At 47.3% G+C, this 24,459-nt stretch overlaps 1 protein-coding gene across 1 annotated transcript; it reads left to right on the top strand.

The window, feature by feature from the left end:
* Positions 1-5,112: 5,112 nt before the first annotated feature.
* On the top strand, positions 5,113-14,743 carry FCN1 (ficolin 1). The gene is made up of 9 exons (XM_054501459.2): positions 5,113-5,240; positions 6,549-6,662; positions 8,194-8,247; positions 8,578-8,613; positions 9,444-9,476; positions 9,913-10,040; positions 10,439-10,568; positions 11,777-11,911; positions 13,009-14,743. The coding sequence occupies exons 1-9, from the start codon at positions 5,138-5,140 to the stop codon at positions 13,254-13,256; spliced, it is 981 nt and encodes a 326-aa protein (XP_054357434.2). The 5' UTR covers positions 5,113-5,137; the 3' UTR covers positions 13,257-14,743.
* The last annotated feature ends 9,716 nt before the right edge of the window (positions 14,744-24,459 follow it).

The following is a 24,459-nucleotide window of genomic DNA, read 5'->3' as shown; positions in this document are numbered from 1 at the left end:
AGGGGCAGGGTGCGGTGAGGGCGTCTCCCCCATGATCCACACAGCAGCCTGTGACTGACTCTATCATCTGCCAGAAGGACCCTTCCTGGGGCTTGGGCAGCCAGGCTTTTTGCTAGATTATATTTTCATTTTTTTGTGGTCACACTTCTTCACTTCATAATAAACTGTCGCATTTTACAGTGTGAGAATTTCTGCCTTGCTGACCCATGGGGTTGGACCCCCTCGGAGGTGGGCATGGTCCGGGGGAAGGAATTCCCTCTGTCCACTCTGACCAGCCCCACTCTGACCAGCCTCACTCTGACCAGCCTCACTGGCTGGCCTCTCCTTCTGTATCCTTCCAAGGCTCATCTCAGGCTGCAGACCCAGCACGTGGAGCAACAGCCTGGCTAGGGGCTGCTCAACCTCCCAGAAGCTGGAGCTGCAACAGGGAAGTGAACCAGCAGCCATTCAACATCTCCAAGCCTCCCAGAGACAGCTGGGCTATAGCTCGTGGTGGAAACAATACAGGATGATGGTGACCCTTATGTGTTCTATTTATTTTATTTAAATAGTTTATTTAAGCTTGCTGTTTTAAGTGAAATATAACACCCATTCACCAGAGTGCATAAACTAAACATGCATCACCCAATGAAGCCAAAACCTATCACCAGCCCCCTGTGCCCCTTCCAGGCCTAATGGCTCCCCCTCCTAAGGGAGTGGTCGTCTCACTGGCCCCTCCTAAGGGAGCGGTCATCTCACTGGCATGGTCTGGGCCTTTCTCTCCACGTTGCCACTGAGCATACATTCCTTCGCACTGCTGTTCAGCTTTGCCCACTTTCAAACTCCGTACAGATGCAACTGAACAGTTCGCATTCCTTAGTGCTGGCGCCCTGGATGCTCCATGTGCTTGCGGATTTCAACAAAGCTTTTGCGTGTAGCTGGAATCCAATCATTTTTATGAGTCTACAGGATGCTCCAGTATGAACGAACCTCAGCTGATGGCCCCATTCTGCTGCGGATGGACGTTTGGGTTATTTCCGGCGTGGGGCTGGACATTTTCATACGTGTCTTCTTTCCAACTGGGCACACCTTTCTGTTGAGTAGAACTGAGCTGAACATCGCTGGTTACGGAATATGCTGGCCATAGGGAATTGTTGGGAATACTGCCAGTTTTCCAAAGTGCTTGTACCAAGGTTTCTGACACATCTTCACCAAAACCTTGTAGAGTTGGCTGTTTTGAAAAATTTTAGTGTTTGCAGTCATCTCATGAGATTTAAGTTTTCATTTCTTGGATTATTTATGAAGTTGAGCATGTTTTCATACTTCCATCATCTCTTAAATATTATCTTTTATAAGTGTTTGTTGAAGTCACTTTCCCACTTTCTACAACATTGTTGATTTACAGAAACCCTTTATTCTGGATACAAGCCTTTTGCCACTTCTGTGTGTTGAAATCTCTCTTCCCTGTCCTGGCTCGTCTTTTCCCTCCCACGGTGGTATATTTTGAAAAAGAAATAATACAACTTTCGTGATCAATTTTTCCACTTGTCCTTTATGGTTTGTGGTTTTCCATCTTATATAAAGTACTTGCAAGGCTATTGGAGATCTTACAATATGATCTAAAACGGCTGTTTTCCCTCTCACATTTGGGTCTACCCTTCTCCTGACACGGATTTTTTTTTATCTGATAAAAGTCAAGTGTCACTTCTTGTTTTTCCATATGACTATCCAGTAGTTTGTGCCACTCATTGAAAGTTTATTCTTTCACTATTGATCTTCAGAGCCACCATGTCACAAATCTAGGGTCCGTATGTGCCTGGATTTGTTTCTGCACTCCCTACTCACTTCCCTAGGTTTGCTGTGTACGCCTAAGCCAGCCCCACACTGTCTCCATCACTATCGCTTGATAACGACTGCTGGCATCACTTCAAGCAACTCACCCTTGTTTTTTCTTGCTCAAGAGTATCACAGCTATCAGCCCCTTGCCTTTATATAAATTTTATTTATTTGTTTATTTATTTATTTATTTATTTATTGCGACAGAGTTTCACTCTGTTGCCCAGGTTGGAGTGCAGTGGTGCAATCTCAGCTCACTGCAACCTCCACCTCCCGGGTTCAAGCGATTCTCCCACCTCAGCCTCCTGAGTAGCTGGGATTACAGGCACGTACCACCACATTCTGCTATATATATATTTTTTTCTTTTTTTTTTGAGATGAAGTCTCACTCTGTTGCCCAGGCTGGAGTACAGTGGCTCGATCTTGGCTCACTGCAACCTCCGCCTCCTGGGTTCAAGCAATTCTCCTGTCTCAGCTTCCTAAGTAGCTGGGATTACAGGCACCCACCACCAGGCCTAATTTTTGTATTTTTAGTAGAAACAGGGTATCACCATGTTGGCCAGGCTGGCCTTGAACTCCTGACCTCAAGTAATCCACCTGTCTCAGCCTCCTAAAGTGATGGGATTACAGCCACTGCACCCGGCACTTTATATAAATTTTAAATTCATCATGTCAATTGTCACAGAAAATGGTAGTTTAATTGATAATATAGTGGATATCTAGATAAATTAAGGGAAAATGAATATTTTTCCTATATTTGGTATTCTAATCCACACACGCAGAATATCTTTCTAATTATTTTAATCTTCTTTTAGGTCTTTCAGTTCCTATTTGATAGTTTTGTACACAGAAGACCAGCATGGATGTTGTTAGATTTATTCACAGTTATTTGACTTTGGTGTTGCTGATGCAAATTTTTTAAATTTCATTTTTAAATTCTTTGAGGCTAGTTTTTAGAAGCAAAATTGATTTTTGCTAAACTTTTTATTCTGCTAGTTTATCTGTAGAAACTCTTGAGTTTTCTACATCCTCAATCATGTCTTCTGAAAATAACAACTTTGTGTCTGCCTTTCCAATCTTTTTATGGTTTTGTTTTCTTGCCTACTGCACTGGACAGTGACATACAATACAATGTTGACCCGAGTGGTGATGAGAAGCATCCTTATTTGTTCTCAGTCTCTGAGGATGGTTTTCCATTTTCCCTGTTAATTATGTTGTAACTTCAGTATCCACAGCTTCCAAAGACCTCTTTCTATACTCTGTTGTTTCTGTTGGTCCTTGTACACATTGTCTTTTATTTCCATGAGCCTGGTTATCGTTGATTGTGTTCTAACATTTCATTTGAAAAAAATAAAACACTTTGCAGAAATAATGACCTGGGATGATGTCATTCTCCTTCAGAGAAGATTTTTGTTTCTTTCAGCGAGGAGCCTGGGGGCATGAGCAATAATTCCAGGAGTTGAGATTCCTTTCCTGGGACACTTACATGTCTCAAAACCAGTTTGCAGCCCGTGTGAAGGTTGGTTGTTGCTCACTCATCCTATTGCTAGAGTGCAGCCCTTCTGAAAGCCAACCCCAAACCCATACCTTTTGCAGGCTGTAGGCCCCGGTCTTTGACCTTCAGCTCTGCAAGATGGTGAAATCACTGCCCAACTTCTCACCTCTTTTTTGGAGATTGGCAAATCCCTGTGCAAAAAGAGGTCCCCACTACTAGTTTCACTTCTCTAAGATTTCTGTGGCTCCCAAGAGCTTGGCAAAGTGATCCTTTACTACATAGCTAGCTTGATGGTGCCTTCAAGCACATCTCTTTTTAAAGGTTTTGTCTGTTTGTCCTTAATAGGATGCCCCCAAATACCTAAACTGCCATTGCCAGGAATCAAATGACTTTTACTGATCCAATGTTAAGATATTTTAACTTGCCAGAATCTTGCATTCTTTCATACTCTTGGGCTCACATACTCTTGGGAACATTAACTTGATATCTGAAGGTGGTGTTGGCTTCTCACCTGAAATAAACCCATTGATGTTGCAAGGAAGAGGAGGTCCCCTCACACCCAGGGGAAGCCGGAAAATGGAATTGAGGGGCACAGACCTGCTGCCTCTCTCCCTGTTCTGACCCAATCCTAGGTGAGTGTTGCTCCTGAATTGGATCCTCTCCAAGAAAGGAGGTCGCACCACTGACACCCAGACCTCTCCCGCCTGGGCCAGTGGCTCAGGGACACTAGGCGGGGTCTGAGGCAATGAAGCCTCCTGCCCTTGTCTCTCAACAGGCTGGAGCCAACACACAAACACACACAGTCTAGAGTTGTTGTGGTGCCCAGAGAGTCTGGACACAAGGTCCTGTGTCTCCTGGATCCCCCATCCCTGGGCCGCCCCTCCACTTCTCTCCCACCTGGGGAGCCCGTGAGTTTGGAAACCCAGTCTACACACGCTGGCTCAGAGAAGTTGCAAACCATATAACAAACCACAAAACAACACCTCTCCCAGCTCCTCGGTCCTGCTACCATCTGACTCTCCTTAGTGACCATTTCTATACGTTCTAAAAATCCCGCACAAAGTGCCCACAACGTGTCCCGGCTAAGCATGATTCACAGCACGAGATGCGGAGTAGGAACACGGCCTCAAGGATTTGGGGGAACAAGAGGTATCCCCACCTTCAGGTGAAATGAGCAATCCCAGTGATCTACAAGACGTTAGACAGACTTGAGTCCAATGCCTGGCTCTTACTAGTGGAGTGACTTCAATTTCTCCAGCTGTAACTTTCAAATAATTTACTCCACAGAATGGGGCTGGTGCAAGATGATACGATGGAAATAGTATTTGGGACATAACAAGTGCTCAACATTTTTTTCCTCTCCATTCATGATAAGCGCCTGATGACTGACAAACCCTGAATTTTCTGGGAATAGATGAGGCAAGGAAGCGTCTTCAGCAAAACATTCCTTATCCCCCAAGGTTAAGGTCAAGGTCTCCGAGTATTGCTTGGGGACAGCTGGGGAATGGAAAGGGGGTGTGGGGGCGGTGTTCTCCTTGAGCCACAAACAAAGCCGACCCTTTCCAGCAGAGGAGTCTCAGGAGCTCTCTGGACTGGGAGCAGGGTGTCTTTGCTGGGGAAGAGAGCCCAATGGGGTGGGCATCTTGCTGGAGCCTAGTGGAAGGAAACATCCTTTGAGATGACTTCATACCTCCTGTTGGTGCAACTAAGCGGCCCATAGGAAGTGGGTGTCCCCCAGGGAGTTGAGAAACTGTGGCACAAGGCGAGAACTGGCTTCCTCTGCCCTGTTAGAGCTGGGGGACCCTTCAGAGTCAAAGGCCAGAGAGCATGGAGCTGAGTGGAGCCACTATGGCCCGGGGGCTCACTGTCCTGCTAGTCTTGTTCCTGCATATCAAGAACCTGCCTGCCCAGGCTGCTGACACGTGTCCAGGTGAGATGGACCCGGGTTTTCTGGTCCCTAAAAGCTGGTAACAACCCCACTCACTGACACTCGGGGGTCCCAGGCAAAACCTTTTATGCACATCTTCCTGCGAAGATGCCCAACAGATCTGTTTTATCCTCAGGCAAGGACGTGGAGGCTCAGGGCAGCTGAGGCATTGCCCAGGGTCATGGAGGGATAGCGCAGGGATGTCACCAGGTCTGTCTGCCTCGAAAGCCCAGGATTTGCCCATTGGAGCTTCACAGATGGGTCTGGAATCTGTCACTGAGAAGGAAGAAAATACTGTTGACTTTATCTTCTTATGGGCTTACCGGGGAGGCACTCTAGGACCCTCTAATACGGTGGCTGCCACATGGACTTGGGGGGTTTGTTAAAAAGGCAGATTTCTGGCTCTCCTCCAAGACAGTAGGAATCAGTTGATAGGGACAAGGGTTTGAACAGTGGTGAGGTGTTTCCCTCGCTGATTTGGGAGCAGGTGGTTCTGTGATGCTCAGCAAGAGACTGCTCCTAAGGACGGCCTGGTGTCCCTGGCTGATAACATATTTATGGAGGAAACATAAATAGTAAATTATAGCCTGCTCTAGTGGAAGGAGGACTGGAAACACAGAAAGCAAATAACCCAAAAATGGCAGCTGCCATGTCTCCGGTGAGAGCACTGCTCCGTTCCACAGTCTCTAAGAGCGCCCTTAGCAGGGCGTGTAGATTTTGTAATGAACAAAATGAAAAATATTTTTTCAAAGAAGTAAACAACCTTGGTTTGGCTCCAGCTGTGCCACACCTGGCTCTGTGTCCTTGGACCCCACACTGCCCCTCTCCAGAGGACCTAGAAGGCCCCTTCCAGCCCAGTAATTCTACAACTACATTCCCAAGGTCTGGGAGGGAAAATGCTTTGTCAGCCCCAATTCCCCAAGTTTCTTAGAAATATTGATTGTCATTAGTTATTGAAAGTGCCCACTGTTTATTAAGCTCTTTCTAAATGCCATAAATTACAATAAGAGATTTAAAATGCACATTCTTTAACCAATTCCTGGCCACAACCTTGTTATTATCCCCGCTTGGCAGCCCAGTGCACAAAGCTTAGAGGAGTTAAGTTACTTGCCGCGGGACACACAGCACTGAGGAGATGGGGCTTCCCTAGGTTGGGGTGGCCTCCAACGCCAGGGCTCTGCCCCCCATCACCTCTCCACCTCACCAGTGCCTGAGGGGTGAGGACAGACCAAGGCCCCAGCGGAGCAGAAAACCTCACTTCCCAGCCACTGTTGGGCCGGGCACTGAGTGGGCACCTGTGTTTTTCTGCAGAGGTGAAGGTGGTGGGCCTGGAGGGCTCCGACAAGCTCACCATTCTCCGAGGCTGCCCGGGGCTGCCCGGGGCCCCAGGGCCAAAGGGAGAGGCAGGTGCCATTGGAGAGAGAGGTAGGTGCGGGCCGGGTGGGGAGGCCAGGCATGGCGGGGGGCACTGGCTCTTGCTCTTTTTGAAACTGGATGTGGAGTTGGGCAATACCCCCACCGTGGTTCCTAGATCAAGAGCCTGGGTCTGGCCCCTGCTAGAGCCAGGAACAGAGCTGACTCCCAGGGCCCAACAGGGTTCTGAAATGGAGGGAGTCTTTCCTAACTATTTCATGAGCTCACATTTGGACATGCTTCTGTAGCTCTGTCTCCTAGTCCTTGATCCAGCTTTGCTCGGCTACTGGCACGACTTCTAAGCTCTATGTCCCTCTACCTTCTCACCTGAAAATTGAGGTGACCACTTTCTTCTGTTCCTGCCTCATATGGGAAAACTGAGACTCAAAGTGGTCAGAGACTTTCCTACTTGACAAACCAGTAAGGAGTGGAGCTGGGACTTGGACTGGTCTACTTCAGGGCACAGAGGGCACCCGAATCCTGAGCCCTGAGCTCTGCATGTGGGTCTGCAGGGAACATGGGAGAACGAACAGCAGGCACCTCCCTTGGGTGGTTTTGGGTCCCCCTAAGCATGGCATAAGGCAGATGTGCACAAAAGCTCAGAAAGGACACTGCCTTAGGGGGTGAGCTCCCCATGCCTGGAGGCATTCAAGATGATGCCTGCGGAGCACTTGGTGGGGATGTCCCAGTGTAGATGGGACAAGCTCAAATGTCCCTATGACTTGGACTTTCGCTGACGTGTCCGGGCTTCCGTGTGGGTGTCCGGGACCAGGTCCTCTGTGCCCACTCCGCAGGCTGGACCTGAGAGTGGGGTCTCTATCTCCTGCTGAGGGAACAATGGGGAGGAAGCCCTTCCCTGGCAGGAGAAGAACCAAGTCTGGCTCAGACTTCCCTTGAACCAGGCTTCTACCAGTGGGCATGGCTGGCTAATATACCCTAAAGCAAGAACCAGCCCCCACACACTCTCCTCAGCCACTGGGGTCAGCGAGTGGGCTGGGGGCTGCCTCTCGGCTGGCATCGGGGACGGAAGCATCACCTTTCTGGTCAGAACCGCGTGGAGGGCTGTGTGACACCCCAGGAGCTCAGGCGCACAGTGGAACTGGATCCTCCCTGGCAGCAGTGGCTGCACGTGGCGCCCACCCTCTCCGTGTGGGGACATGGTAGGATGAGGATCTCTGAGGATGCATTCCTTGTTCCAGAACCTGGTCCCTTGCTAGGCAGTAGAGCTCTGTGAGGGTGACTTGCGCCCAGGCTTATGGTCAACAGAGGGTGAAACCCAGGTTGCTCCCAAGGCACAAACAGGAGCCAGGTGCACCTTGCCTTGAGCCCAAGGTGGGGTGCAGGCCCCTCCATCACTCCCTCACCTCCATCTGCAGTCACCCCCAGGCTAAGTCCATGGCTAGCAATTCTGAGGGTTCCTGGAACCAGAATGGGTTCAAGGCAGCGTGGGGGAGGGTCAGGACTTAACCACTTGGGGCAAAGATTTCCAGGGAGAATTGTTTAGGTTGCATTTTTCTCAGTGATATGTCTTTGGAATTTTCAGGAGAACGCGGTCTCCCTGGAGCCCCTGGAAAGGCAGGACCAGTAGGGCCCAAAGGTAACCAGGGGACAGAGAGCGAGGAGGCCTTGAACAGGGACCTTGGAGCTGTCTGTAATGAAATGAGGGAGGGAGAGACAGAGACACAGACACAGACACAGAGAGACAGGGCAACAGAGAGAGAAAGACAGTGGCAAGCGGACAGGGACCCTGAGATATTCCAGGCCTCAGGGCCCCTCCCCACCATTGAGACCTGGGCGTTGTGATGCCTTAGTGAGCCTGCAGGGCTGGGGAGATGCAGTGTCCAGGCCAGGAGCCCACCCTAGGACCAGCCTCTCCGTGGCCCACACGTCTGGGGTCAAAAGTTCATTATCCTGCCTCTTCCTCCAGGAGACCGAGGAGAGAAGGGGATGCGTGGAGAGAAAGGTGAGCCACCCGTGGACCCAGGCAGTTGCCTCTGCAGGCTTTGTCCAGGGGAGGGGTCTCGGAGGCCTCAGTCCGGCCACCCACCGCCCACATCCCTGTCAATCCGGGCTGTGGGGAGGGAGGGGTGGAAGGAGCCCAACGGGCTTTGTTGTCAGAATCCACGAGGGCTCAAACCCCGGTGTCTACAGCAGTCACTCCCAGTGGCCAGCAGGACCACATCAGTGCGTAGATGGTGACACTTCAATATTTCAATTTCTGTCTTACTTATGCTCATTTATTCAAAAATTGTAAAAGTTTAAAAAAGCCAAATGTGCAAGACTCTAAGACACAGTCCCATGCTCCGCCCACAAACACAAATGAGAACCAGAGCCGGGGGCTGAGTGTCCGCGGACCCACGCTCCGCCCACAAACACAAATGAGAACTGGAGCCGGGGGCTGAGGGTCCGCTGATACCTGAGTCTCAAGAAACAGAGGCTAGGGCAGAGGCAGGGCAGGCTTGGAGTGACCCTGCCAGGCTTGAATAGTTATTCCACTGTTATCAGTGGCGAAGGCCCCACTAGGGGTCCAGTTCATCCAGCAGGACCCACAGCACCTGCCACAGCCCACCAAGCTCAAGCTACACAGCAGGGGCCTATGGACAACCATGTCGCCGGTGCCTCTGGGGAAGTCGAGTCTGGCCGCCCTTCCCTAGGCCTGTGCCACGTGTCCTGGAGACATCAGAGGAGCTGCCTTTGCCCATTCTCTATTCTGTGCTCAGGGAGCCACTGGGGCTGACCAGGACGAGGGCTCTGATTTCAAGCTTATGACAAGTGTCTCCTCTCTCCACACAGGAGACGCTGGGCAGTCTCAGTCGTGTGCGACAGGTGACTGATCACACCCTGACCTCGGTACCCAAGCCTTGCCCCCACCCCCGGGGCCAGCTGCACACGTTCACGCTACAGAATCTAAGGACAGAACCCTGTCTGCACCTATCATCCCCCCTCAATCACTCGAGTAATGGGCAGCTATCACCTGAATCCCTGCCATGACAACCTGGGCTCTACTATTACCTACCCCAGATGGCCGGGTGCCCAGGAGTCAAAGGTGGGGGAGACACTAGGAGGTGGGAGGGTCAGGCAGACTGGGCGTGGGCATCACAGCTGCGTGGCCCTGGGGGCCATGTCCCTGTCCAGGCCTCAGAGTCTGCTCTGTCCGCACAGAAGCCTGTGGCCCTGCTCCTCCCTCCGGGGCGTCCCTCCCGCTGCCCCTGCCCTGCCCAGGGCTCCTGTCCTGCAGCCATTCCCCGGGTTCCCTTCCCAGGCCCGCGCACCTGCAAGGACCTGCTAGACCGGGGGCATTTCCTGAGTGGCTGGCACACCATCTACCTGCCCAGCTGCCGGCCCCTGACTGTGCTCTGTGACATGGACATGGACGGAGGGGGCTGGACTGTGAGTGTGGGGCTGGGCAGAGGCAGTCAGCCTGGGAGTCCCGGAGGCCAGGCTGCACACCTGGGGAGAACACACTCTGGAATTCTCTATTCCCCTGGATGGGGACAATCATAGATGATGGGGGAAGTGACCCATGGGTAAAAGTCCAAGCCGTCGGGGAGGCTGGGAGGGGACCGGTGCTCTCCTGCTGTGTGGCTTGGGGCTTGTTGCCTCTCTTCTCTGTGCCCGCATTTCCTCTTTCATCCCATGGGGTCTGCGAGGAGACCAGGTGGGCATGCTTGTGGCACCGGCCCGTGATGCTCTGCCAACTACAAATGCTGCTCCTCTGGAGGGCGGGTCCCCCGTGCTGTGGGCCATCGGCCTGCCCCGCCTGACTCTGTATCCTGGCTCCTACACAGGTTTTCCAGCGGAGGATGGATGGCTCCGTGGACTTCTACCGGGACTGGGCCGCGTACAAGCAGGGCTTCGGCAGTCAGCTGGGGGAGTTCTGGCTGGGGAACGACAACATCCACGCCCTGACTGCCCAGGGTAGGGCCACTGCCGGGGCTCAGGGGTTGGGGGGCCCTGAGGTGCTCCTGCCCCTTAGGCCTGGGCCACCTGCAACATAAGTGCCTCTTGGCCCACAGGGGATTGGACTCTGAGCACACTCAGGTGGCACTGGGACCTCTAAGGGCTGCGTCCCCTGCCACAGGCTCTGGCAACATCGGGAAGGGAAACGGTTAGAGCCCTGGGCTGAAGGCCTCTTCAGGTCTTGGCCCCACTGGCATCTTAGATCCTGAGTGTGGGAAGCAGGAGAGAGACCACTGGGGCTTGGGGTAGCCTTCCCCCATCTCCAGCTGTTTGTCTGCCTCTGAAGCTGGCATCTTAGTCCCATGGAGAGCCCACGCTCGCCTCCTCCAGCCCACGCCTTGGCAGGTCCCCTGCAGCCGCACTCACCTGAGTGAGAGGGCCTCCCCGCAACCCTCTGGGGCAGGGGATGAGTTTCACAGCTGGTCCTGAGGCAGTCTGTATAATTGCTGGTCCATTACCCCTGCCCACTGCCCCCTGGCATGATTGAAGGTATCCACTCAGGTGCCTCAAATTCCTGCAAAAGAAACTACAATTATAGCTTTGCCCACTGCTGTGTTAATGGCTCACCAACCCTTAGAAGGAGAAGGTACACTTTCAAAATGAAAGAATGCTCCTTTCCACCCAATGGACTCCAGTGGGGCATGTTCAGGTCTCTGAAATAACGGGAAAGGTGTTTAGAAACAGAAAGCCATCCCTGAGGGTCTGATAGCAACAAGGGATTTTCTGACAGTCCCAGTTGATTTTTTTCCTGGATGCCACGTTCAGACATCCCTTAAGAATGTATCCATCCCCAGCCAGGTACCGTGGCTCACACCTGTAATCCCAGCACTTTGGCAGGCTGAGGCTGGTGGATCATGAGGTCAAGAGATCGAGACCATCCTGACCAACATGGTGAAACCCGATCTCTACTAAAAATACAAAAAACAAAAAGTAGCTGGGTGTGGTGGCACATGCCCGTAATCCCAGCTACTGGGGAGGCTGAGGCAGGAGAATTGCTTGAACCCAGGAGGCAGAGGTTGCAGTGAGCTGAGATCGTGCTATTGCACTCCAGCCTGGGCAACAAGAGTGGAACTCTGTCTCAAAAAAAAAAATTACCCATGCCCAGCCCTCATGCCTGGTGACAGAAAGATCTTAAAGGCTGGGGCCTTAAAATCTTTTTCCAACAGGAAGCAGCGAGCTCCGTGTGGACCTGGTGGACTTTGAGGGCAACCACCAGTTTGCTAAGTACAGATCATTCAAGGTGGCCGGTGAGGCGGAGAAGTACAAGCTGGTACTGGGAGCCTTTGTTGAGGGCACCGCGGGTGAGTGTCTGCTTGGGGCTGGGTGGCCTGAGTGGGGCTTGGGAAGCAGAGAGAACCTGGCTCTGTCTCCCCTGGTGACCTTGGGCCCTCCCCTCTCTGCATCCCGTTTCTCCATCTATCAAGCAGACACCAGCATTTGTGTCTCTGTACAGCGTGGGGCTCACAGGACCTAGCGGCTGGTATTCCTAAGGCTATGTCTGCCGCACAGTGAGCCGTCTGGGCAGGGCTGAGATGACCCACCAGCATCACTGCTGAAACCTGGAAGACGATGTCTTCTTCTCATGGGTGCCTTGGAGCTGTTTCCCAAACTGTGCTCCATGGAACACCAGCCTTGTGGGACATTCTTTACCAAAAGGAGTCTCTGGCTGCACAATTTGGGGAGGCATTTCCTACAGGGCGTCTGCTTAGGGAATTCCCAGTGCACATTCATTCGTGAAAGGCGCTGAGAATTGCTGCAGCTGGAAGTCTGTGTAACTAACTGCTCCATGGAGCAAGGCAGTCCCAGGGGAGCCTTGGAAATGACAGCCTTGGAGTCTGTGCAGTTCTTTCACAGGCACAATCTCACGCGTGACCTCCAAGGAAGGCAGCAGGGCAGGGAAGGTCACCCCCATTTTGCAGGTGGTAAAACCGAGGCTCAGGGGGTGACACTTCTCAGCTGTAGGAGCCAGGGATGAGCTTCGGGCTCAGGGCTTGAGATGGAGGAGGAGCCCCCAGGTGAGGGCTGTTCTGAACCTACCAAGGGCCACCAGGGCCCCAGGGAACGTGGGGAGAGACCGGAAGGAGCGGTGCAGGCTGGAGGAGGGAGGTTATTCCAGGAGAGAGCACGAGGCCTGACAGTTTGGGGGAGCCCCGGAGGAAACAGGTGGTTGCTGGAGCAGGGGCCTCAGGTTGTGGAGAGGAATTTCCAGACTAGGTTGCCAGAGGTTGCCTCCTGCTTCCCCTTCCTCCAAGGCCTGGGTGGGTCATTTGTGCACCTGTACCTCGGCTCATGCATCGCTAAAGTGAGGTTGGCTCTGCTCAGAGGCAGGACGTGGTGAGGGTCTCACAGTGGCAGGGCTTTTTCTAGCATCTGCAAACCCCACATTTTCTGTGAGCAGGTAATTCTCTAACGGCCCACAACAACAACTTCTTCTCCACCAAAGACCAAGACAATGATGTGAGTTCTTCAAATTGTGCTGAGAAGTTCCAGGGAGCCTGGTGGTATGCCGACTGTCATGCTTCAAACCTGAATGGTCTCTACCTCAGGGGACCCCATGAGAGCTATGCCAATGGTATCAACTGGAGTGCGGCGAAAGGGTACAAATACAGCTACAAGGTGTCAGAGATGAAGGTGCGGCCCGCCTAGACGGGCCAGGACCCCTCCACACGCACCTGCTAGTGGGGAGGCCACACTCACAAGTGCTGTGTCGTGGAAGTCACCCCACTTCCCCAGCCAGGCACACTCCCATGACGCCCACAGCTGCCCCTTTGCCCCCAGCTCGGTCAGGCCGCCACATGCCCACAACCTCACCAGATGGAGAATTATGTTTCTAAATATGTTTGCTTTGGGACAGAAAAGTTTTACCAGTTTCAATGTGTGTTTCTTGAACACCAGTGGTTTTGATCACTTTCCTGCATCTGTTGCACAGCAGGTGTTTCCCTGGAATTTGGTAAGTCGGGAAGAGTCAGGACCCTCATTTAGCAGATGGCATTACCAATGTTCAGGGAGGTTGAGAGACTTTTGCAAGGATTTTCCACCTCCAGTAATTGACACAAGGCGATCCTCACCTTCACCCCCAAGCCTCCCCCATCCCCCCATGCCTCACTCACAACACTTCACACTTCTTGAAAAAAGTCACTTCGGGGTCCAGAAAACACTTATTAAAAAGGAGGAAAGTTTAATAGGAACTTTTCTGCTTCCCACCACGGCAGAGTTCATGCTTTGGGCTGGTTGGCTGCTGAGAGGAGATAAACACTTAGCACTCACTAAGTGAGCGCCTGGTCAGCCACCTGCACAGAGAAGATTCCGAAGAGGCCTTCCTCCCACACACAGACCTCAGCTAGAGGGGACCGCAGACCTCAGTGGGAAAAGCTGCACAAGGCTTCTAGGAGATGATGGAGAAGGGGCTTCTCCAGCTCCCAGGCTAGGGGAGATTTCTCAACCACGACCTAAGAAGCATCAAAGGGAATGTGGCAAGTGTGACCCCATTCAAATCAAGAGCTCACACTTACCGAAGGACACTAAGAGAACCAAAGTAAGGCCAGAGGGGCAGAATCACTGTGCGGCACACACGTCTTTAGTTTTCTACTATTGCCTCAACCAGTCACCGCAAATGGAGTGGCTTGAAACAACAAGAACTCATCACCTCCTGGCTCGGTAGGTCTGGAGTCCCAGGGCCTTACTGGGCCAGCAGGCAGGACTCAGCAGTGGTGGCTCCTTCTGGGGTTCTAGGGGAGAACCTTCTTCCTTGCCTTTTCCAGCCCCAGGGGTCACTGGCATTCATTGGCCGAGACTCCTTCCCCCAGCCCCAAAGCCAGCAGCACCACATCTCTCTGACCCTTCATCCGCTGTCACCTCTCCCCCCGAGCCCCGCGGGACAGGCTCTCCACTCCTGAGACTCACGGGATTAGACTAGGCCTACCTGGATAATCTGGGATCCTCTCCCATGTCCAGGTCTCTATCCCTAACCACATCAGCAAAGTCTCTTTTGCCATGGAAGGTATTTGCAGGCTCTGAGTTTGTGTGTATTAGGGCAGGACATCTTTGGCGGGGCAGTTGTGGGGGCGGGGAATTATTCTGCCTACCACACCTTATACAAAAATAAATAAATCACAGGCTTATATCTGAAAGAATTCCTGCAAATAATAAAAGATTTAGAGCGCTCACTTAAAAAAAAAGGTATGAGATGTGAGATGTGAACAGACACTTCACAGAAGATGACATGCAGGGAGCAAGGTATTTATCAAAAAGTGCTCCACTTTTCACTTACCAGAGAAATGCAAATCAGCACCCAAAGGAGTCACTGCAGCACCCTCATCTGAGCCTCAGAAGTTAGAAAGATGGACGTCACCAGTGTCAGAGGTGACTGTGGGAGGGGGATTTGCATACACTGCTAGTAGCAATGTGAATTGATGGAACCAACCTGGAAAATGGCTTGGCATCAACTGTTGGAGCAGAAGACACACAGTCCTCCAACCTGCCAATCCCACCTCAGGGCCTGGCTGTGGCTGTCATGTATACCAGGGGGCATGGCCAGGAATCTTTACAGCCAAATACTCACCATAGCACCAAACTGGAATGAGCCTGCATACCCATCAGGAAGAGAATGGATGTTAAAAAATGCAAAGATAGCCGTTGGGTAGAACACCATACAGCCATGACAATTACACAGTGACACCTACACACAAGGAGCATGAGTCTCACAAATATGGCAGCAGAAGGAGCCGGTTCAAGAGGGTATGTGCTATGGATTCCATTGTAGATAAAGTTTTTCGAAAGCAAAAGTAGCCGATGGTATTTTCATGCATATTTAGGTGGTAAATGTATACACGAAAAGTAAGAAAGTGATTGTATTTGAGGGTGGGACCACGTGGTGACTGGGAAGGGACAGGGACAAGCCTTTGGGGTTCTGGCAATGTTCTGTTTCTTGACCTGGGTGGTGATTGTAAGGATGTTTGTTAACTAGTGATAAAAATAATTAAGCTGTACTTTTGCTTTATACACTTTTGAGTACATGTTATGTTCCACAATTTAAAAACTACTTATAAAGAAACTGCACATGCTTGGATCCAGGAACATGAGCTACAGGCACATCCTCCACTGATGACCAGTGTTCTTGACTCAATATCTGTAAGGAGAGGTCCTTGTAGCCCACTGGGGGCCTACCAGACCCTACCATGCCCCTGCCACAATCTCTAGTCCATCACAAAATCCACTATTGGGATAGTACTTTCGTCCCTCATTAGGTAAGCATTTTTACAACCTAGGAAGACTTGGCGTTAAGTCTAGAAATGATTAATATAAATATGAAATATAAATATGATTAATATAAATATAAATATAAAATAGCCATAGAAATATGCCTTTTTGTTTGTTTTTTGAGACAGAGTTTTACTCTGCCACCCAGGCTGGAGTGCAGTGGCGTGATCTCAGCTCACTGCAATCTCCACTTCCCGGGTTCAAGAGATTCTCGTGCTTCAGCCTCCCAAGTAGCTGGGATCACAGGCGCACACAACCATGCCCAGCAATTTTTTTGTATTTTTCGTAGAGATGGGGTTTCGCCGTGTTGGCCAGGCTGGTCTTGAACTCCCGACCTCAAGTGATCCACCCGCCTCTGCCTCCCAAATTGCTGAGATTACAGGCGTGAGACACTGTGCCTGGCCAAAATATGTCTTTTATATTAAGGAATCTGGACAGGTTTGATTTTTCACAGTCTTATAATGTTTAAATAATTTGGCCTATTATGAAGAATCTCACAAATCCAATATAAAATGTGGAACTAACTAATCAAAATCATCTTGTAATGTTACATGGAAATCTTAGTGTGTTTATACACAGTATTGGCATATTTAAGAGACTTTGAGCTCATTGCATTTCTAAGTTAAATTATTAGATTTCTTAAGATTTAAGTTAAATTATTAGATTTCTTAAGATTGATTAGTGCTAAGGAGGTTTCTCTCATTAGACAACTGAAATGCTGCAGGAGACATTTTAGTGTATTCCACTTCTTATTGCAATTTAAAACGTTTGAAGGTATTTAAAATGTTTGAAGGTATTTAAAGAACTAAGTTTATGGTATCCAAAAACTCTGAAAAGGTGACTCTTAAGATTTGCAGGTCTTATAAATAGAAAAACAAGAACTGTAAGCCAAACCTAAATATTCAGGATGAATTGAGTTTTTGAATTTGTAGCTTTCAGAAACTGAACATTAATTTTAAGAAGCAAAGCAGGCTGGGCACAGTGGCTCACATCTGTAATCCTAGCACTTTAGGAGGCTGAAGTGGGTGGATCACTTGAGATCAGGAGTTCAAGACCAGCCTGGCCAACATGAGGAAACCTCCTCTCTACTAAAAATACAAAAATCCGCCAGAAATTGCTTGAACCTGAGAGGTGGAGGTTGCAGTGAGCTGAGATTGTGCCACTGCACTCCAGCCTGGGAAACAGAGCGAGATTCTGTCTCAAAAAAAAAAAAAAAGAAGCAGCAGCAGCAGCAGCCAGGTGCGGTGGCTCACGCCTGTAATCCCAGCACTTTGGGAGGCCAAGACAGGCGGATCACAAGGTCAGGAGATCAAGACCATCCTGGCTAACATGATGAAACCCCGTCTCTACTAAAAATACAAAAAAAATTAGCCGGGCGTGGTGGGGGGTGCCTATAGTCCCAGCTACTCGGGAGGCTGAGGCAGGAGAATGGCGGGAACCCGGGAGGCAGAGGTTGCAGTGAACCAAGATCGCACCACTGCACTCCAGCCTGGGAGAGAGAGCGAGACTCCGTCTCAAAAAAAAAAGAAGCAAAGCAAGCTTATGAAGAAATGAAGAGTCTTTTCCCATCACCAATTCCTCCCCAACTCACATCAGCAGAACTGAGAGAGCCTTTGTGAGTTGAGGGATGAAACTGAATGGGTGAAAAGAAATCAAGCCCTCCTCCTCTTGGGCCAGTGCTCTTCTTCCCAGCCATGGGACCTCTCAAGTAGGAGTGTAGGCGTGGGCCCATCCAGGAACACTTGGGCATTCATGGACGTCCATACAGTGTTGTTTCTGTTCTTTTCCTCTCCTTCCTCATCTTCTTTCCTCTTTGTTGAATATTTTTATTATCCCATCACCTCCTCTGTCAGCATATAACTTGTTCATTCTTTTCCTATCTTTTGGTGTTTATGCTTGTGATTGCAATATATAGCCTTGATTTTTTACGGTGTACTATAAATTATTCCTTCTACCACTTTACCAATGAAGGCTTTGAAACACCTCTAACTACATTAACTCTCTTCCGCTTTTTATGCCATTCTTGCCGCCATGCTATGATACATTTATTTAAAGTCCTGCAAGAAATGGCTATTAGTATTGTTTTGTGCAGTCCGTATTCATTTTTACTACGTTTTCACACTTTATGTTGCCCTTTATTCCTTCTTCTATTTTATTATTATCATTATTATTTTGGTGTGAGATCATCTTCTTGATGCCTGACAAACTCCCTTTCATATATATTTTTTATTTTAATTTTTTGAAACAGGGTCTCACTTTGTCCCCCAGGCTGGAGTGCAGTGGCATGACCTTAGCTCACTGCAATCTCCACCTCCTGGGCTCAAACAATTCTCCTGCCTCAGCTTCCCGTGTAGCTGGGACTACAAGCGTGCACCACCACGCTGGGCTAATTTTTGTATTTTTTGGTAGAGATGGGGTTTCGCCATGTTAGCCAGGCTGATCTTGAACTCCTGACCTCAAGTGATCCACCCGCCTCAGCCTCCCAAAGTGCTAGGATTACAGATGTGAGACACCGTGCCCAGCCTCATATATTTTTTGATGAAAGTCTGCTGAGGATGAATTCTGTCCACTTTTATTATCTGAAAACATCTTTATTTTGCCTCATTTTAAATAGTATTTAGATTGGGTGTAGACTTCTATATTGCCAATTAGTTTCTTTTAGCACTGTAAATACAGATGTCCAGTATTTTCAGATTCAGTTATTTCAGCTGAAAAGCTAGCTGAAAGTCTTGTTGCTCCTCTGAAGGTAATATGACTTTTTTTCAAAAAACACATTTATAAGATTGTTTTTCTTTGCCTTGATAGTTTTACTACAAGGCGCCTGGATGAGACTTTCTCTGAATTTGTTTTGCTTGGGGTTCATAGAATCTGTGACTTGATGTCTTTCATGAGTTTTGAAAAATGCTAGCCATTATCTCTTAAATATTGCTATTACTCTCCTCCCTCTTCTCTTTCAAATATTTCAGTTACACCGATGGTCAATGTTTGCTCGTGTCCCGTATGTCTCTTCTGCTAGTTTCTGGATTTGTATTCTTTTTTCCTTTTCACGTTCAGTCTGGATATTTTCTGCTGACCCATATTCCAGTTCACTAATAACGCTTTTCACTGTATCTAATTTGCTTATAAATATAAAACCATGTATTGAGTTATTAATTTCAGTTATAGAATTGCCAGTGTAGACTCCAATGCTTGGCTCCACTTCTCCACTTTTTCACCTATTTTTTTCACGATCTTCCATTTTCTTCAACATGCCAGTCAGAGTCGTTTTTAAAGACATTTTAAATACCTCAGTGGCCTGTGGATCTTATCTTCTGTTTTTCGTTTCTTTTTAATCTTGCTTTTTGGCACACTTGGAGGGTTTTGATTGAATGCTAGACATGGTATACAGGAAAGCAGAGAGGATTTTTTTTTAAGTCAGATTTTTTGAGGTATAATTTAAATACAGTAAAATTCACCTATGTTAGTTCAGTTCTAAGACTTTCCTCCGTGACTTTTCCTTTGGACCATGGTTTATTTAAAATTGTGTTCTTTTACTTCCAAATTATTTGGGATTTTTCTAGATATCTTTCCGTTATTGATTTCTGGCTTACCTCTATCAGGGTCAGAGAACATACTTAATACAATTTCAATTATTTTAAATTTGCCAATATTTATTTTATGGCCCAGAATATGGTCTGTGTTGGTGAACGTTCAATTTGAACTTGAAAAGAATATGTTTTATGCTGTTGTCTATTGAAAAGTATATATATAAAAAATAGATTAATAAACTGATTAATAGCATGGTTCACCACTTTCATAGTCTTACTGATTTTCTGTTTAGTCATTCTGTTGATTACTAATAGAGAAGTATAAGCTTTCTAACTATAATCGTGGGTTAATCTGTTTCTGGTTTCAGTTCTAGCAGATTTTTCCTCAATTTTTGACGTTGCATTTTTAGGTGAATGCACTTCTGGAATTGTATTGTGTCCTTGTTGAATTGTCCCTTTTATCAACATGCAATAGCACCCTTTATTCTTGATAAGTCTTTGTTCTGAATTTTATTTTGTCTGTTATTCATATAGCCTTTCCAATTTTCTTTTGCTTGGATTTTACATGATGTGTTTTTTCCCCCACTTTACTTTTAGCAACTCTATATTTTTTAGTTGAGGTTGGGTTTCTTGTAAACAGCATATAATTTGGGTTTTTTAATCCAATCTGAAAATTAATGTCCTTAATTTTGTGTTTATACCATTTACACATAATGTAATCATATATAAGGTTGAACTGAAACCTACTATCTTGCTGGTTGTGCTCTACTTGAATTTTTTTTTAGTATTCTGTTTTAATTGACCAACATTTGACTGTATCTCTTTGTGTCATTCTTTTACAGGTTGCTGTGGGCATTACAATATATATACTTCACTTTTCTCAGTACACTGAGAGTTGAAATTGTAGTGCTTCGAGGAAAACATAGAAACCTTGCAATGATATAGGTTACATTATACCACCTCCATATGTTGCAATTATTAAATGTATTAGATCTGCCTACCTTGAAAGCCCATCAGTCTTTTAACTTTTGCTGTCAACAGTCATACATATTTTTAAAAAAAACTTGAGGCAAAAAATGGTGTGATATATTTATCCAACTATTTATCATTTCTGTTGCTCTCTTTCATTTCTGAAGTCCTGCACGTCCCTCTGTTTTCATTCTCCTTCCAACCTAAGAACTTTCTTTAGCATTTCTTTTAAAGCAGCTCCATTGATGATCAGTTCTTATAGTGTCCCTTTCCTTAAGAATGTCTTTATTCCTGGGACTGTTGTGGGGTGGGGGGAGGGAGGAGAGATAGCATTACGAGATATACCTAATGCTAAATGACAAGTTAATGGGTGCAGCACACCAACATGGCACATGTATACATATGTAACAAACCTGCACATTGTGCACATGTACCCTAAAACTTAAAGTATAATAATTTAAAAAAAAACTATACAGAAGGTTTCTGAGAAAAAAAAATAAAAATAATACAACATAAAAAAAAAGGATGTCTTTATTCCACATGCACACGTATGTTTATTGTGGCACTATTCACAATAGCAAAGAGTTGGAACTAACCCAAATGTCCATCAATGATAGACTGGACTAAGAAAATGTGGCACATATACACCGTGGAATACTATGCAGCCATAGAAAAGGATGAGTTCATGTGCTTTGTAGGGACATGGATGAAGCTGGAAACCATCATTCTGAGCAAACTGTCGCAAGGACAGAAAACCAAACACCACATGTTCTCACTCATAGGTGGGGATTGAACAATGAGAACACTTGGACACAGCGTGGGGAACATTACATACCGGAGCCTGTCGTGGGGTAGGGGGAGGGGGAGGGAGAGCATTAGGAGATATACGTAATGTAAATGACGAGTTAATGGGTGCAGCACACCCACATGGCACATGTATACATGTGAAACAAACCTGAATGTTTTGCCCATGTACGCTAGCACTTAAAGTATAATAATAAAAAAAAGAATGTCTTTATTCCAAGTTTATATCTGAAGAATATTTTCACTGAATATAACATTCTGGGTTTACAGTTATTTTCCTCCCACGCTTTAAAAATGTTATTCCAGCCTGGCCACAGTGTCTCATGCCTGTGATCCCAACACTTTGGGAGGCCAAGATGAGGGTGAGAAGATCGCTTCAGTCCAGGAGCTTGAGACTAGCCTTGGCAACATAGTGAGAGTCCATCTCGAAAAAAAAAAAAAAGTAATAGCCAGGTGTGGTGGTGAAGGCCTGTAGTCCCAGCTACTTGGGAAGCTAAGATGAGAGGACCACCTGAGCCTGGGAGGTCAAGGCTGCAGCGAGCCCTGGTCACACTACTGCAACATGTAATAGCACCCTTTATTCAGCAGAATAAGGGTGAGACAGCAGAGTGAAACCCTGTCTCCAAAAAAAAGAAAAAGTTATTTCAGTGTCAACTGGCCCCAGTGGTTTCTTCTTCTTCTCCTTCTCCTTCTCTTTCTTCTTCTGTAGGAGTTTTGTTCTTGTTGCCCAGGCCAGAGTACAATGGCGCAGTCTCGGCTCACTGCAACCTCCGCCTCCCATGTTCGAGTGATTCTCCTGCCTCAGCCACCCAAGTAGCTGGGATTACAGGCGCCCACCATCATGCCCAGCTATTTTTTTTTTTTTTGTATTTTTAGTAGAGACGAGTTTCATCATGTTGGCCAGGCTAGTCTTGAACTCCTGACCTCAGGTGATCCTCCCACCCTGCCTCCCAAATTGCTAGGATTATAAGCATGAACCACTGCATCTGGCCTCCAATGGTTTCTTGTAAGAAACATGCAACTGTTCAGATCATTGTTACCTTATTTGTATAGCACATAATGTGTAGCTCTGTTGTTTGGTGTGCACATGTTTAGAATTGCTGTGTCTTTTTAGTAGGTTGACCATTTATTATTATATTCTGTCTCTGGTAGTTTTCTTTGCCTGAAGTCACTTTTATCTGACATTAATAGAGCCTCTCCTGCTTTCTTTTGATTAGTGTTTGCATAACATACATTTTCCCATGCTTTTACTTTCAATTTGCTCATATCATTATATTTGAAATAAGTTTCTTTTAGACAGCATATGCTTAGTCAGGCTTTTAAATACACTCTGACAATCTCTCTCTTTTAATTGGTGCATTTAGGCCATTTACTTTTATGTAATTATTGAAATGTCAGGACTCCTCATTACTGCTGGGTGGGAGTAGAAGATCCACCTCCTCAGGAGACCTCCCCTGGTACCTCTGTGCATAGAAGGGTTGTGTGCCTTCCTACTGTTCTCCATGAGGGCTCTACTGGCACCATAAGGGGAGGGGTGGACTCACTGCTACTGGGAGATGGTGAAAGTCCTGAATCTCCACTAGGCCTCTCTGATATCAGCCAGTGGGTAAGGAGTTGAGCAACTCATAACTGCTGGGTTGGGGTGGAAATCTATTTTCTCCATGTAGACTCCACTGACACCGCAGGAGTCGAGGGGACTTGTTACTGCTTGTGCACAGAGGAGATGAAAGTGCCTTTTCTGATACCAACCCATTCAGCACTGGAGGGTGCTGGGATGCCTCATTATAGCTCGATGAAGGTGGAAATCTAAGCTCTCTACCTAGCCTTTGCTTGTAGGGGAGGAGATGGATCACCTCCAGCATTTGACTGGAATAGAGCAATTATTGTCTAAAGTTTTCTGTCTTGCTGGGCTGCCTTCTTCCTGAGCCTTTGGTTAGAGAGAGCAGGTTTTTACCAGCCTTTCTTTTTTTTTTTCTTCGTCTGTGTCTATTGGTATTTTCAGGTTATTACTTTCTTCAGGTCAGAGATATCTGTTATATTTATTGAGTGGAATAGGGTAAAAGTATGTCTACTCCATATTACCAAAAACAGAAGTCTCTGTTTTTCCTAATGGGTTTTCTCTCCATTGTTCAAAATGCAAGACTTTTATTGACCTGTCTTCGAGTTCACTGGCTCTTCTGTTATCTCCATTCTTGTATTGATTCTATCTGGGGAAATGCTATTTCTATTGTTACATTTTTCAGTTCTAAAGTTTTCATTTGATTTATTTTGTAGCTTCTAGTTCTTTGATGAGACTGTCTAGCTTTCCATTAACTTCCAGAGTGTTTGTCCTTCCTCCTTAGAGCATGATTATAATAGCTGCCTTAAAGTCTTTAATACTTTTAGCACTTGGTCATATCAGGATTGGTGAATGTCGATTGCCTTTTTCCTTCAGAGTTGCTTATGTTTTCCTGGTTCTTTACATCCCTTGTGCAATTTTGGATATACCCAGGACATTTTGAATATTATGTTATGAGATCCTTTAAACATCTTCTGGGAAAATGTTGACTTTGTTGTTGTTTCAGCAGGCAATGCACCTAATTAAGTTTAGATTGCAACTTCTGTTTTGCTTTCCCTGTATGGGTTATTTACACAAATGTTGTGTTCTGTCTCCGACCTGTCTTTGTTACTTTTCAAATCATCAGGTATTTGTGTTTTGTCCAACGTCTGATGTGCTGCAGTGGGCTCACTCCATTGTGGTAAACATCATTCAAAAACGCAACTCAACCCCAAAGATTTTCTGCTCTAATTCCCAGTGCTATAAATACAGGCTATCATGTGATCTTGTTATGTTACATTGCAAAAGTGATTTTGAGATGTTATTAAGATGGCTAATTAGTTGACATTGAGTTAATTAAAAAAGGGATTATCAGGGTGGGCCTAATCTAATCATGACAGCCCTTTAAATGCAGAGAGTTTTCTCTGGCAGGTAGCAAAAGAGGAGTCAGAGAGATTTGCAGCATGAGGGTGATTTGACACACTTTTGCGGGCTTTGAAGATGGAGGCTCATTTAGAAAGAACCTGAGAGTGGCCTCTAATAGCTGACAGCAGCTCCCAGCTGACAGCCAGCAAGAAAATGGGAACCTTACTCCTAAACCACACAGAACTGGATTCTGACAACAACCTGAACGGTCCTGGAAGCTGCTTCTCCCCCAAATTCTCCAGCTGAGCATAAGCCTTGGCTTACACCTTGACTTCAGCTTTGTGAGACTCTAACCAGAGGACCTTGCTTGCTGAGCCCACTCAGACCC

Source organism: Pongo pygmaeus, chromosome 13 (genome assembly GCF_028885625.2).
Source record: "Pongo pygmaeus isolate AG05252 chromosome 13, NHGRI_mPonPyg2-v2.0_pri, whole genome shotgun sequence".
NCBI lineage: Eukaryota > Metazoa > Chordata > Mammalia > Primates > Hominidae > Pongo > Pongo pygmaeus.
This window is presented reverse-complemented; position numbering and strand designations above follow the sequence as displayed.

Excerpts from the sequence above, each read along its gene's own strand:
- FCN1 (XM_054501459.2), top strand. The coding sequence starts at position 5,138 with ATGGAGCTGAGTGGAGCCACTATGGCCCGGGGGCTCACTGTCCTGCTA. Across the intron at positions 8,248-8,577 it reads AGGACCAGTAGGGCCCAAAG|GAGACCGAGGAGAGAAGGGG; the intron begins GTAACCAGGGGA and ends CTCTTCCTCCAG. Across the intron at positions 9,477-9,912 it reads GTCTCAGTCGTGTGCGACAG|GCCCGCGCACCTGCAAGGAC; the intron begins GTGACTGATCAC and ends TTCCCTTCCCAG.